The sequence below is a fragment of the Stegodyphus dumicola genome, chromosome 1, assembly GCF_044657685.1.
Source record: "Stegodyphus dumicola isolate Sdum_Otavi_A_Nest chromosome 1, ASM4465768v1".
NCBI lineage: Eukaryota > Metazoa > Arthropoda > Arachnida > Araneae > Eresidae > Stegodyphus > Stegodyphus dumicola.
The window spans coordinates 223,387,390-223,402,575 of NC_140768.1; the positions used below are offsets into that span (position 1 = coordinate 223,387,390).

The following is a 15,186-nucleotide window of genomic DNA, read 5'->3' on the forward strand; positions in this document are numbered from 1 at the left end:
TTAAAGGCGGTATGAAATTTATATTTCTGCTATTCGAAAACGCATTAATTCATGGTAAGTACATTTTATTTTATCCTTGTTCTTATTTTGTAGAATGTTATGTTCATTGGTTCTTTAGTATGAATTTCTGTCGTTATTGTTGTTTTTTTGAATTGTTTGAAATTTATTTTAGTTTATTTTGTTGTTTAGTGTCTAGACTGTGTAATTTGTAGATGTTTTTTAAAGTTGAAACAGAATGCTGTGTACATGGTATTATTTGAAATTTATTGTTGTTATGTTATTTTATTAAAGCGAGGAGTGCGTAGATTCCTTCCTTGCCTAAATTGTGCAATTTGTAGAATTTTTTTTAAGTTTAAACAGGATGCTGTGTACATGGTATTCTTTGAAATTTATTGTTGTTATGTTAATTTATTAAAGCGAGGTGTGCGTAGTTTGTAGATTCGTTCATTGCCTACATTGTGCCATTCGTAGATGTTTTTTTAAGTTAAAACATGTCACCGTGTACATGGATTCTTGTCAAATATTTTTGGTTAGAAACTTTACATTTTTGCTATCTAAATTTTTTGTTTTTGTTTCGGATTTTTAGCTAAATTGTATGTTGAAAACGTAGTTTTTGCATGTGCGAAAACCGCATTTTTGGAGACATTTTAGGCTAAAAGTTCGAAATGTAGACAAAAAATTTAGATAGTAATATGGCAGCGTGAAGTTTCTTGCCAAAAATATTTGGCGCGAAATTTGGCAACCTGAGGGCGCATGTCAGAGTAGTTCCATCATGGCAAATACTAACTGCAAAATTGGGAAAAAGTGCAGAATCGCAAACTCCTTGCCGCGTTTTTCACAATCGCACATACACAGTAACCATGTACACGTTGACTTATTTTTACTTAAAAAAAATCCCAGAATTGCACACAAATGGCATTGCGTACAGTCTTCACTATATCCATGTACACTGCTTTTTTCTCATAAATTAGAAAAATTTCACGAAAATGCATAAAAATTTTGTGAATCTTTAAATTCGGTAAAAAGGACATATATGAAATTACCTGATCACGAAAAGTATATACCCTTTCCAAGGATGAACATTTCCACATATAAAATAAATAAAATATCCAAAAACTTTTACCTCTAAATTATCTATTATAAACATCACCAACGAATTTATAACGCAAACATTAAAAATGGTTGCAAATACTTAGTGTCAAATATTTAAATTATTTCCATGCACGTTTACTTCCACTGAAACATATACCAAATTGCTACAAACATATAATTCACAAAATAACTATCATTTAATAAAAATATAATTAAACCATGTACACGTCGACTTATTTTTACTTAAAAAAACATCCCAGAATTGCACAAAAATGGCATTGCCCACAATCTTCACTATATCCATGTACACTGCTTTTTTCTCATAAATTAGAAAAATTTCACGAAAATGCATGAAAATTAAATTCGGTAAAAAGGACATATATGAAATTACCTGACCGCGAAAAAGTATATACCCTTTCCAAGGATGAATATTTGCACGTGTAAAATAAAATATCCAAAAACTTTTCCCTCTACATTATCTATTATAAACCTCACCTGCCAATTTATAACGCAAACATTAAAAATGGTTCCAAACATTAAAAATGGTGTCAAATATTTAAATTCTTTCCATGCACATTTACTTCTACTCAAACGTATTCCAAAATACTACAAACATATAACTCACAAAATCACGATCATTAAATTAAAATATAATTAAATTAAAAAACACTACTTAAAATATAAATAAGCACATACATTAAATTAATAAAAATTAGCTTACAATCCTAATTACTTTAAACTAAATCATTGCTAATAACAATTTTCAAATAATACCATATTAATTTATTTACTCCTTACATTTAGAACAATGCATAAAAATAATATCCTCAAATGATTAAAAATACTAACTTACCTAATCTTCTACAGCAGTGCTCCGCAACCTTTTCTCACCTGTGATTTTTCACAAAAAATCTTTCTGGAATTTCGTGGCACACCAAAGAGTTCCGAGTTATCAAGGAAGTGCCGAAAAAATTCAAATGCTGACACACTTACAATCACACACACAACCACACAACAGTGAAATATATAAAAACATTTAAAATAGGCATTATTAAGGAAAAAAAATTGTCATTGTGTATTAAATACATGATAAAAAATTGAAAAATGTCAAATACATGTATTTGATTGCGGCACACCTATATCCTACTCGTGGCACACTGGTTGCGGAGCACTGTTCTACAGAATCTTGAGTGCATGGCGGATCTCAAAATGTCCATTTTCACCAGATTTCTTATATCGCCATTCAAACTTATCTGTAATATCCTTCCTTTCACATAATCTCATTTCATTCCCACATGTTGGACATTCATACTTATCCGCAATTAATCCTACACCATTCAACCAATTCTTTTGGATTATCAGATAAATGCATTAAAAATTTAGAATTCACTTTAGATAGTGCCATGTGATCCAAAAATTAATCAACACTCTTTCACACAACACACAATGAAGCTTAATACAAAGTACTATAGTACTGCAGATATTTTTCGCAATTTCCCCCTTTTCCGATTAAAGAACTGTAATTCGTCCTTTAATGTCACATGACATATCTCATGATGACTCATTTCCCTCACACAAAATAATGCGTAATCGGAACTGAGTACTTCTCACATTATTCCCAAAGTCCTAGGTAGTAACCTTTATCGCCTCCAAAATGTCGCGAAACTGTTACCATATTCCAAAGATTAGCCGTGTATTCTATTATGAGTAGGAAAACATTTGTGTGCACTATGAGAAATAATATTTTAATAGTGAATTAAAAGCAAGGTTTCAGAAAGCACAGCTTCGTTTTACTCTACTTATGATTAGAAAAACGTTTGTGTGCATTATCAGAAATACTATTTTAATAGTGAATTAAAAGCAAGGTTTCAAATAATTTAGTTAAATTTTGACTGCTTAAATTTTGCATAAATTAACTACACTCCCACTTGAAATTTTAAATTTAATCATAATAATTATTACTTGTAAAATGTTTCAGCAAGTTATAACTATTTTTTATTTCCTGGAAATGTGCACTATTTCTAAGTGGGCATTTGTATTTTGGGCCTTTGTCATGCAGTTTCTTAACTGGCCATCATACTGAGAAATGAAATAAAAAATAAGAGACGTAAAAATAAAAATCTTGCTTTAAAATGAAGGAAATTTTTGACAATGCAGATTACTGATTTCCTTCATACATTTCTTGATGTAATTTGATTTCAACAGTGAAATAAAAAGAATATACTTTTAGTCAACCCATATAAGTCCAAGAAGTTATTTTATAGTGATAAAAACTATGTGTTCTTTTGATTATGTGGGCTTTTATCTGCACGAACTTTTATCAATGTGTGCTTTCATTGGTGTGGGTATTTGTTGCATGGGCAATTATCTCACTTATTTATTTATTTTATTATTATTTTTTTTTTGTTTCTTTGCGCTTTCATCCAGTTGGCTTTTGTCAAGGAGCCTCCCCCCCCATATATATATATATACAGTCAAAAGTCGTTAATTCGGACACCCATAATCCGGAATGATCTATAATCCAGACCTCAAAGCTACAAACTTTCTGCGCATGCGTCGCGTTGACGCATGCGTGTAAGACCTTTACGGCTGCGATTATGCCTGTGCGCATGTGCATAATACGTTTACGCATGCGCGTTTAATGTATAACGGATGGTATAAGCTAAGCTAAAATTATCTAATTCAGTTAATGTTGCAGATTGCGTTGTTCCTTAATCTTCGAATTGGATCCGGCTCATTATTTTTTGCAGACTATTAGAGCAATTTTATAAAAGTAAGCTTGAACTTTCGATTATGTCAAATACGTAGGTAAGTTGAAAAATAAGTTTCCCCTGTCGACTGTGGTCAGAGTTGTGTATGAAAGTCAAAAAATAGAATGAGACATTAAAGATATGACATACCTTAATTTTATTATTCTCATACGAGTACGTTGAGACATTTGTCATATCGCTTGATAAGCTTAAAAAAGTCCTCCAAGAAAAATTCACGCTTTGCATATGGAAGAAGTGTTGAACGGCTATGGGCAAAAGGCGACACAGCAGGAAAACGTGCAAGTCACCGATACACCATAGGGTAGAGGTCACTGCAAATCAAGCAGATGGCGCTGTTGCAGTGCCTGTGCAAAGCGGAGACCAGCCTCTCATTTGAGCCCCAGTTGGTATGGAGAGAAGGTGCGTTTTGAATTCGTGGTCAAAGGAGGAAGTGAGAGCGGTTATCCGCTATGAATGGGCATATGGAGTATCAGGAACAGAAATTCATAACCGCCTCGTGGAAGTCTGTGGGCCAGGTGTGATGTTGAAGCAAATGGTGCGGAGATGGTGTCGCACATTCAGGGATGGACGTCAGCAAGTGGAGGACATACCGAGAGGTGGATGGACACGCACGGCCACTACAGATGCAAATGTCAGGAAGGTGGATGACATGATTAGAACGAACCGGTGTATCACCATCGATGAAGTAGCGGAAGAACTTGGAATCTCACATGAGCGAGCTCAAAACATCATCCACGACATTCTTTGCTACAGAAAAGTGTCAGCAGGATGGGTGCCCCGACAATTGACCTCGACACACAAGGAACAACGCATGGGGGGGGGGGTTAGCCTGGAACATCTTGTGCGTTACCATGAAGATGGCAATGACTTTCTGTTTCGGATTGCGACAGGGGGAAGAAACGTGCGTGGGTCTCCCATTTCACGCCTGTATCGAAGGCCGCATCTATGGGGTGGAAACATCCGTCATCACCTGTCCGAAAGAAGTTCAAGACAACTCCATCTGCAGGTAAAGTGCTCCTCACAGTTTTCTGGGACGCCCAAGGAGTTTTGTTGCTAGACTTTTTGGAGGTTGGAACCATCAATGCTATGTGCTACTGTGACACCCTGTCGAAATTGAAAGAGGCGATTCGGAAAAAGTGGCCTGGCCTTCTCACATCTGGCGTTCTGCTGTTGGATGACAATGCCAGACCACATTCGGAGACGGCAATGCAAAACCATATTGCAACTCTTGGTTGGGAGTGCCTACACTATCCGCCATACAGTAATGATCTCGCACCAAGCGACTTCCATCTGTTTCCGGCTTTGAAGAAAAATCTCAGGGGAAGGCGCTTTGGAAGCAATACTGAAGTGAAACAAGCCGTTCAACACTTCTTCCATATGCAAAGCCCTGATTTTTTCCTGGAGGGCTTTTTGAAGCTTATCAAGCGATATGACAAATGTCTCAATGTACTTGGTACCTATGTGAAAAAATAATGGTATGTCATATCTTTAATGTCTCATTCTATTTTTTGACTTTCATACACAACTCTGACCACAGTCGACAGGGGAAACTTATTTTTCAACTTACCCTCGTAGAATTTCCGATATATATTTACTAATATGTAAAGGATCTACAAAGCGAAAGTATGTTTCGAAGTCCATTAAACAAAAAGTGGAATTGCTGCAAAAAATGGATAAAGGCATATCCTTTGTTTATGTAACCATTCGAAAATCTGTTTATCAATTTCACGCTGCTCTGCGGGGGGGGGGGGGACGCCACGGCGGGCGCACAATGAATTGGAAGTTGATCTGTCAGCACTATCCTTATCTTCAGGGCAGATGTTTTCATTTTATTTGGCTTATAATTCCTTACTAAATGTAGTATTTCATCTCGATGTACGACACCTTTGATATGATTTAAATCAAATTCCTCGTCATTATAATTCGCTTCCGATAGTGAAGAAAGTGACACAGAGGTTATTGAAAACGAAAAAATTTCGATTCAGAAATCAGTCGGTATTCTCGACACAATAATTATAGGACTTAAACAGCGGAACTTTGTAACTGAACAAGAAATTATGTCTGTTTATAGAATTAAAGAGAAAGTATTATCACATAAAACGAAGCAACTTAAACAACTCACATTGAAAGAAATGTTTAATAAAGTAAACAAATAAATATTAAGCTTTTTTTTTTGTAAATTTCGATACCCTTTAGATCATAATTGTTCTTTATTTCATAAATTAAGTTTCATATTTTTAATTTTATAATTTCTGCATGCCATCTTACCAGATTTAAACTGATGATCTATAATCAGCTGCAGTCTCTCCACAGACTCTCATTATAATAGAGATTTAAAAATATCTTTTGTAGAATAAAAATAAGTTTGTCAACCTCTGGCAACAATTCATGAACTTTTAACGCAAAGCATTTACGACTCATTTCAGATACAACATTTTGAGAAGTTTCATCTGTCTTTTTCATACGTATGGCTGCATCATTCAGAAGAAAATGATGTTGGCATGTTTAATTTCATTAGGGGTTTTTCCCACATCTGTTATAAGGAGAAATAATTTCAATGATATCCTAGGGTACATATTAATTTGTCAACAGCATTGGTTATTTCATAAATGGAAATGAGAATATTGCTTTTTCCATTCTCACTTTGGATATTCTAAATTGCACTAATGTATATAGCATTGAATTAGGTCCATTTTAAGATAAATTTGCGGAACATCATTTCTTACAAGTTTCCAAACATCTTTTCAGAGGTGGACTTTCTTACAAGATTCAGATAATGAAAATATTTTAATATTTTGTTATTTAACAAATAAATATATATTTATTATTGAAGTGGTTACGCCAGATTTGTATGATGTAACCACTGTTCAGCAACGTAAGGAATTGTTTAAAATGAGAATTCTGAAGTTTTACCAGCTATTAGCTGTATGAAAATTTTGCCACTAAAGAATTTTATTCAAATTATCTATCTCCCTAAACTAAAAATAAAATTTATGTTTTATTAAGATAATCTGTTATTTTGTCAATTGCTTCAAAATTCTTTGTAATATATTTAGTAATCATCAGTCTGAATCAGAAAAAGAGTGCGACTCTAGAGAAGATATTCCTTGTGATCAAACTGACTATTTTGTAAGAAAAGATAAAACAGCAAAATGGAAGAAAGAACACTTTCAAATTCAAAGATTCCCATAATATCATAAAAAAATTGCCTGGCAATACACATATATCTAAAGATGTGGCTTCACCCATTAATGCACGGAAGCTAATATTGATGACACATTGATTGAAATGATTGTGGGATGCTCTAATACTTATGTAAAAAATATTTCAGGAAATTTTAAGAGACGCAAAACCTATGGAGAAAGAAGAGTTTCTTGCTTTTTTAGGACTTGTACGTAGATTGCACAAATCCTCCCATGTAACCCACGATTGCACAAATCCTCCCATGTAAATGCTAGAGAATTATGGGTGACTTATGGAACAACATTGGATATTTTTCATAAAACAAATGAACTATGAGCGTTTTCTTTTCATTCTTCGTGCCTTACGATTCAATAATGTCGGAACACGGAATGACAGAAGAAAGAGTGATAAATTAGCTCCAATAAGAGATTTGTTTGAAAATTTTGTCACGAATTGTCAGAAATTATATCATGTAGGGGAATATATGACTTTGGATGAAAAGCTAGAACCTTTTCGAGGACGATGCTCCTTTTGGCAGTATATGCCTAAGAAACCTGCAAGATATGGTATAAAGATATTTACTGTGGTTGATTTTAGAACCTTCTATACTTTGAATATGGAAATCTACTCAGGTCAGCAGCCAGATGGGTCATACAAGAAAGTCAACAGTTCTTGTGAAAAAGCAAAGTGCATCCTAGCTCCATTATACAATTCTGGAAGAAACATTTTTCAGAATTGTGATGTTTTGTTTGACACAGACAGACAGTATACCAGTTATGAATAGACCAATTTCTTACAGAAAAATAAAATTTCTATCGTTGGAACAATATGCAAGGATAAGAAGTTTATCCCACCTGAATTTTTTGTGTCGAATAAGAATAGAGAACAGCATTCAACTCTCTTGGGGTTTCAAAAGGATATAATGCTACTTTCTTATATGGCTGAAAAGAACAAATGTGTTAACCTTTTGTCAACTATGCACAATGATGACCATATTGATGAAAGTACGGGAGATTTGAAGAAATATGAAGTAATTACTTTTTATAACATGACAAAAGGAGCAGTTGATATAGTCGACGAAATGGGTGGCATTCTTATTCTGTGACCAGAATATCTAACTGATGGGTATATTTTTTTTGCTATTAAATATTGCCGGCATAAATTCAAGGATCTTGCTTTTATTTACTAAAACTCCACCAAAGAAGTTCAGGAATAGGAGGCATTTTTTGATTTGGCCTTTGCACTTTGAGATCCTCATTTGAAATCATAGCAGAAACAGTAGGAATACAACAAAGATTCTCTTGAAGATTCGCAAACAAAGAAAAGAAAATTATATTACCGGAGATGTTACATGTGCTCAAGAAAAAAGGACAGAAAATCAAAAATTGTATGCGTGAAGTGTAAAAAAAAATATGTCAAGAACACTGTGAAATAGAAGCTTCATGTATACTAAACTACAAAATATCTAATTCTTCTTGAGCCTAATTGATTTGAAAATTAATTATATAACTCATTTTTCATGTAATAATTCTGCATAATTTGGATTATAATTGCATTCAAAAATAAAAAACACAAATTTGTCATAGAAATCAATAATTCCTAGTCATCTGACGAAAATGTAAGTACTTTTATTTGTTATTAATTTTAAAATTATTTTATATAATAAATGTTGCAATTAATACAAAATGCATTATTTTAATGAATTGTAATATGTTTCATTTGTATGTCATTTAATTGCGACGCGAGTTCTCGTGTTAAATAATACAGCATGCGTCCTCCCGGGTTAACTATACACCGCTAAATGTCATTACCATCCTATTTATTTTACTTCTATATGCTAAATATCTTATAACTTGACTTGTACACCGCTAAAATCATGGCTTCCATATGATAAATATTTTGCAACTTAACTATACACTGCTAAAATCATGGCCGATTTGAAATCATTAGCCGTTGATGAGCTTGGCGAATAAATACGCATCGGCGCCAACGGATCCGCTGCGGAAGAAAACCCAAAATTACAAATGTAAAGCATGTTTATTAGAACTTACGCGTGAAAGGTAACGCCGGGAAGCTTCTTTGAGCATCTATTTGTGCATCCGTATGCTGAGCACGATGACATAGTTCTGCAAAGATAAAAATAGTTCACCTTGCAAAAAAATATCAAGAACAGATATCGACTTAGCTTACATGTTCAATGAATGCATCAACTTCTCTTTCACATATTCGTATACAAACACATGCAGAAGTTAGCAAAAACTTATCCGCCTTGACTTCAAATGAATGAGGAATAACTTATCAACGTAAACAGCAAATGAGAGTATTCTTTCGAATTAGTCTTTCTGCACGTAGAGAAGAAGCTAATGCTTGAATGTAAAAAAATAGCGCGAGACAGACCTTGACCTTCGAGAAAGAACCGCCCAGCACAAGCGCCTGGCCCCAGCCACAACCCCTGTTCTTATTGGTTGCCGTTTATGACGTCAGGCTGAAAAGATCATGGACCTTATAAGAAATAGACTAATCCAATTGCGTTTTCTCCCTTGTCTGACACGTTCCCGGCTGTCACCTTGATCACATCCGGAGGAGTAGGGACGACTTCCAGAAATTAGCAATAGTTGGCTAATGCAGTGTGTACAATTGTCACGAAAAAGCTGGTGGTAATGTCTCATTTCACAAGTAAGAATTTTTAAATATTTTTATTTTTGACACTGAGATTGCTTGTTAAGTACTTAGCATGTTTTTCAAGCATAATTAACGTTCTAAATCATTATAAAGCTGTTGCATGCTTTCAGGTTTGTATATATTTTTAGCTTTTCCTATGATGTAAGCGAATTTGTAGCTTCTTCTTTTAGAAAATAATATTTTTAATCTGAACTAACAGAAAAATTCAACCAAGTAATTTTCTTTTACAATTACTAAAACTGTAACTAATACTAAACTATAAGTAAATACTAAAATGCCTAAAAATGAATTTTTGAAAGTTTTTCTTTAAAATTTATAATATTTTGCTGCTTTTTTAAATTATAGGTAAATTTTAATTCCTAGCATTATAACTAATCAAAAATAAAAATATTTAAGAACGAAAAGTATACATCTTATATAGCTGGTTTTGTTGTTAAAAGCTTAGCTTATAAAGTAAAATGTAATATCTGTTTCTCAGCTTTAGTTTCAACAAAACCATTAGGTTTCAACAAAACCATTAGGCTAGGTTTCAAATATTATAAATCTGGATGTAAAGGTTTCACTTCTCCTTCCAGTGACGTCCGAATGATCTGCAAAAATGCAGAAATAATTTTTAGGCAGACTGAAAAGGAGTTTAAATTGAATTAAAAAAATATTATAAATTTCATGATTCTAAAAGTCTTAAAAAGCGTAGGAACACATATATTTCCTTCTCTTCAAGACCATATTTATGATGATGAGCCAGATGAAAACCTCCTGATTAAATTAATTAAAGCAGTGATATTTCAATATTTAAAAATCAGAATGCATTATGCAGTTGCATGTTACAATGAATCTAAACAGAGAGAAAATATTCGAAGCAGATTTATTAAATTAATTTTATTTAAGCATCAATAAACCATATTATCTGTTTCTCTTTCTCTCTCTCTCTCTAAATATATATATATAGGTGTGTGTATTTATATTAATAGATAAATAGATATAATCTTGTTTTCACAAATATTTGAAATAAAAAGTGAAGTAAGCGAATTTTTCAATGCAACAAATATCCTAAATTGTTTACTTTCATACATATGTATTTATGGATGTATAGTCATTCTGCTTAAAGTATTTACAGGTATATAAAATTACAGGGTTACTTTAGGCGCATTAATAAAAATTTAAGATTGGACATATAATATCTTGTATTTTATAGTAATTATTTTTTTTAATTTATTTCTAGTTCCGCATAAGATTTTTTTATTTACTGCGAATTTTTTTAAAAATTTTTCATTACACTCAGAAAAATTTATGTTCCGAATTTTATGAGTTATTAATATTGTCATAAATAATCATATTTTAATACCATAATAATTTTGAAAACAGAAAAAATAAATAAAACAATCCTTGGTTTCTATAAACATTTGAAATGATAAATATTTGGTACTACTGCCTGAAAATGTTCATAAAATTTTAAAAAAATTAACAAATCTTTTTTAATTTTTCCTTATTTGTTTCTTAGCATCATGTACTATCAATCTTACTTAATTTTACTTTATGCAAAAGTAAATTCATAAATTTTTTGTTTAGAGTTTTTACCGTTTTACCAAAGTAATGATGTTTAGACAAGAATGACACTTATGCTCAAAATGCAGTTAAAAGAAATACTCAAAATGCACTAAAAAGTGGTTTCATGAGATATATAAAATCTTATTAGCAAAAACTGTGATTTTTATTATCTCATCATTTATACAACGTATCACATTTAATAATTAAAAAGAGTTATGTGATACAAACGCCATATGTTTCAATGTTACGATATACTAAATCGTCCCTACTCTCTCTTCCCGACATGTGTGTGACTCACGCCCCGCCCACTGGGTTAGTCTATTTCTTATAAGGTCCATGGAAAAGATTCCATTATCTGTTTCGTTTGAGTTATGATAAGGGGAACATATAACTACTTTGGATTTGGTTCTCTCCTGTGTTAATGTGAATTTGTGCAATGCAACAGAATATTTGCAATTAAAACGAACCTAACAGTATAAGAAAATATGTCGGCACTTTTTATATAAATTGTTTAATCATTAAGACACAATAACACGCCGAATAAATACTAATTCAGAAGTCAAACAACAAAAATCAGCGTCATACCTACAAAATTTTCACAGGACTAGTTTCGATGGTTTTACAGAACCATCATCTTCAGCTGCAAAACCGCAAATGAACAAGATAGGAAATAATGATTAGATAAGATAAGAAAGGCTGGACAAGAATAAGCAAGTGGCGCCATCTGTTGGCGAAACCAGAACTAAAACATAATTTCTCTAAAAGCCGAAGGCAAATTTGGATTGGAATTAGGATCGTTAACTAGAACAGAAAGATTTCTATCAATGTGAAATGCCTCTAGAAAATCCAGTTCTCCAATGGAAGATGTTTTTTGAATAATTTTGGCAGCAGAAAAATTGAAAGTGTGATTTTCGGACCAACAATGTTGAGCAACAGAAGACTTCTGTGTTTCCTTTTTTCTAACATATGCCTCATGTTCTTTGACGCGAAATTTTAAGGCTCTCTTAGTTTGGCCAATGTAAATTAAACCACACTGGCAAGGAATCCTATAAATACCCCAGGAATTCATATCCGGAATGGGGTCCTTGAGTATAGAAGTTGGAATTTTATTGATGGGAGAATAAACAACCCGAAAGTTAAATTTCTGCAAAATATGTGCAACTTTATAGCTAATTGATGGAAAGAAGGGAATGACAACAGAATTTTTATAATCTCCTAAAATAAGAGTGTGGCTTTTAGTGTGTTGAGATGAGAATTTTTTAACTGCTTGATTAATAATGTTGGGTGAAAAGCCCCTGTCAATAGCTATTGCTTTTAAATAATTTAGTTCTTCATCAAGGGCGAATTTGGAGGAGCAAACTTGAAGAGCACGGAAAACATAGGAATAAAATGAAGCTAACTTTTGTTTAGTCGGATGACATGATTTAAAGTGTGGTGGAAGGCAAACGGATGAAGGTTTACGGTAAACTGTAGTACTGAAGTTGGATGTGTTACGTGTGACCAGAATGTCGAGAAACGGAAGAGAATTGCAAGTCTCAAGTTCAAAAGTGAACTGAATAGCAGGATCAATAGAATTCATTGTTGAAAGAACTTTATTTAAATCATCTTTATTACCTTCAAACAGGGTAAAAGTATCGTCTACGTAGCGGAACCATGGCGGAAAGTTTAAAGTTTCAAACAATTTTGATTCATAATAATTTTATGTAGATATCAACCAGGATGGGACTGAGGGGGCTTCCCATGGCTAATCCCTCAGTTTGTTTGTAATATTTATTTTGGAAAACAAAATGTGTTTGTTTCAAACAGAGTTGAGTGAGAGAAATTAGCTCCTCAATTTCGATGCAAGAGAAATGAAATTCGCGAAGTCTGGTTTCTAGACATCTTAATGCACCCTCCACTGGGACATTGGTGAATAATGATTTTACATCAAAAGAAACCATGAGTAAATTACTAGGAGAAATGTTTTTAACCTTTTTTACAAACTCTATTGAATTTTTTATGGTGTAAATATTATTGTCTAATAGAGTGGAAAATCTAGAAACTAAATATTTAGCTAAAGGATACGAGGCAGTACCTAAATTTGATACAATAGGGCGGAAAGGAATACCACTTTTATGAATTTTGGGAAGAGCATATAATCTGGCACAATTCGCAACAGATGGGATAAGCGAATGTTTTAAGTTGCTTGAAATGATTTGCGAAGATTTGATCGCAGTTTTTATTTTGGATAAGTCCGAAGGTGAAGGATCTTTAGGGATCGGATTATATGGTCCTTCGTTTAAGAGTTTAGTGACACCATCGATGTAAGTGTTCTTATCCATGACGACTATCTGGCCACCTTTGTCGGCCTTTGAAATGATAATATCCGGGTTAGAATGAATTTCGCGCATTGTAGCTCTTTCTCTCGCAGTTAGATTTGGTTTTAAAGGTTTATTATTGAATTTCACATTATGAGCGATAAGATGCCTAATCATTTCTTTCTGTGAATCTGAAACTTTACTGAACTTGAAAGCTTTTTCGATAGGAGCCAAAATCTTTGGAATCGAGGGTTTACAGGTTTGTGAGAAGTTAAAATTATATTTTAGAATTCTCTCTTGTTCTTCTGAAAGACTAACATTAGAAATATTAACTATTGGCTTGATGTTTACAATGGGAAGATTTTTTGAACTACTTGAACTGGAAGACTGTAAAAGAAGTTTTTCGAATTTAACTGCAAGGGTGTTTTTATGACGGCTAACTGCATTCTCCGTTCTAGACCAAGACTTTTGTTCAAGGGCAGTGAATTTTGGATATGATTTAGCGAGTTCCAGATGAAGCTTATAGAGTTCATGTTCAATTTTGGACAATTGTTGACGTGTATCCCTTATCACGGACCGAAGTAAGGCAAGCTTGCAATTTAACAGAATTCTTGAAACGCGACTCGAAGGTTTTTGATTAGATTTGATTTGAATAAAATTGGGGATCAATTTTTTACATTTACATTTAAGTAAAAAATCAAGATGATTCAGGAATTTTTGCCGTTTCAGGCGTAATTTAGTGAAACGATTAACGGATGAAGGCATGATAAACAATGCAAAAATCAAACTAAATTAACTGAGCAATAATAAAATACACACAAAACACAGAAAAATCCCTCGCTGAAATGAATAGAAAACAAAACGTTTCTAAGCAAAATACATGAAATCAGACAAGCAAAGCACAATATCCAAATGTACAAAACATAAACATAACTTGAAAATTGCAAAAATGTACTCACCGAAACTCCTACAATCACAAAATGGCGGCCACACCACGTGCAAAAAAGAAAGCAAAATATAAGCCTGTTTGGGGCTTCTATAATTAAGACACAATAACACGCCGAATAAATACTAATTCAGAAGTCAAACAACAAAAATCAGCGTTATACCTACAAAATTTTCACAGGACTAGTTTCGATGGTTTTACAGAACCATCATCTTCAGCTGCAAAACCGCAAATGAACAAGATAGGAAATAATGATTAGATAAGATAAGAAAGGCTGGACAAGAATAAGCAAGTGGCGCCATCTGTTGGCGAAACCAGAACTAAAACATAATTTCTCTAAAAGCCGAAGGCAAATTTGGATTGGAATTAGGATCGTTAACTAGAACAGAAAGATTTCTATGAATGTGAAATGCCTCTAGAAAATCCAGTTCTCCAATGGAAGATGTTTTTTGAATAATTTTGGCAGCAGAAAAATTGAAAGTGTGATTTTCGGACCAACAATGTTGAGCAACAGAAGACTTCTGTGTTTCCTTTTTTCTAACATATGCCTCATGTTCTTTGACGCGAAATTTTAAGGCTCTCTTAGTTTGGCCAATGTAAATTAAACCACACTGGCAAGGAATCCTATAAATACCCCAGGAATTCATATCCGGAATGGGGTCCTTGA

The 15,186-nt window shown here is 33.2% G+C and overlaps 1 protein-coding gene across 4 annotated transcripts in view; it reads right to left on the bottom strand.

Moving 5' to 3' along the window:
* LOC118180422 (uncharacterized) overlaps positions 1-9,404 on the bottom strand; it is a 50,625-nt gene extending 41,221 nt beyond the window's left edge. Inside the window, exon 1 of one of the 4 annotated variants that reach the window (XM_085826041.1) lies at positions 9,098-9,404. In XM_085826041.1, coding sequence (XP_085682167.1) covers positions 9,098-9,133 — 36 coding nt within the window. In that variant the 5' untranslated portion in view covers positions 9,134-9,404. The remainder of the gene's footprint in view (positions 1-9,097) is intronic. The other 3 variants (XM_085826043.1, XM_085826028.1, XM_085826035.1) reach the window with 3 other exon arrangements.
* Between the last annotated feature and the right edge of the window lie 5,782 nt (positions 9,405-15,186).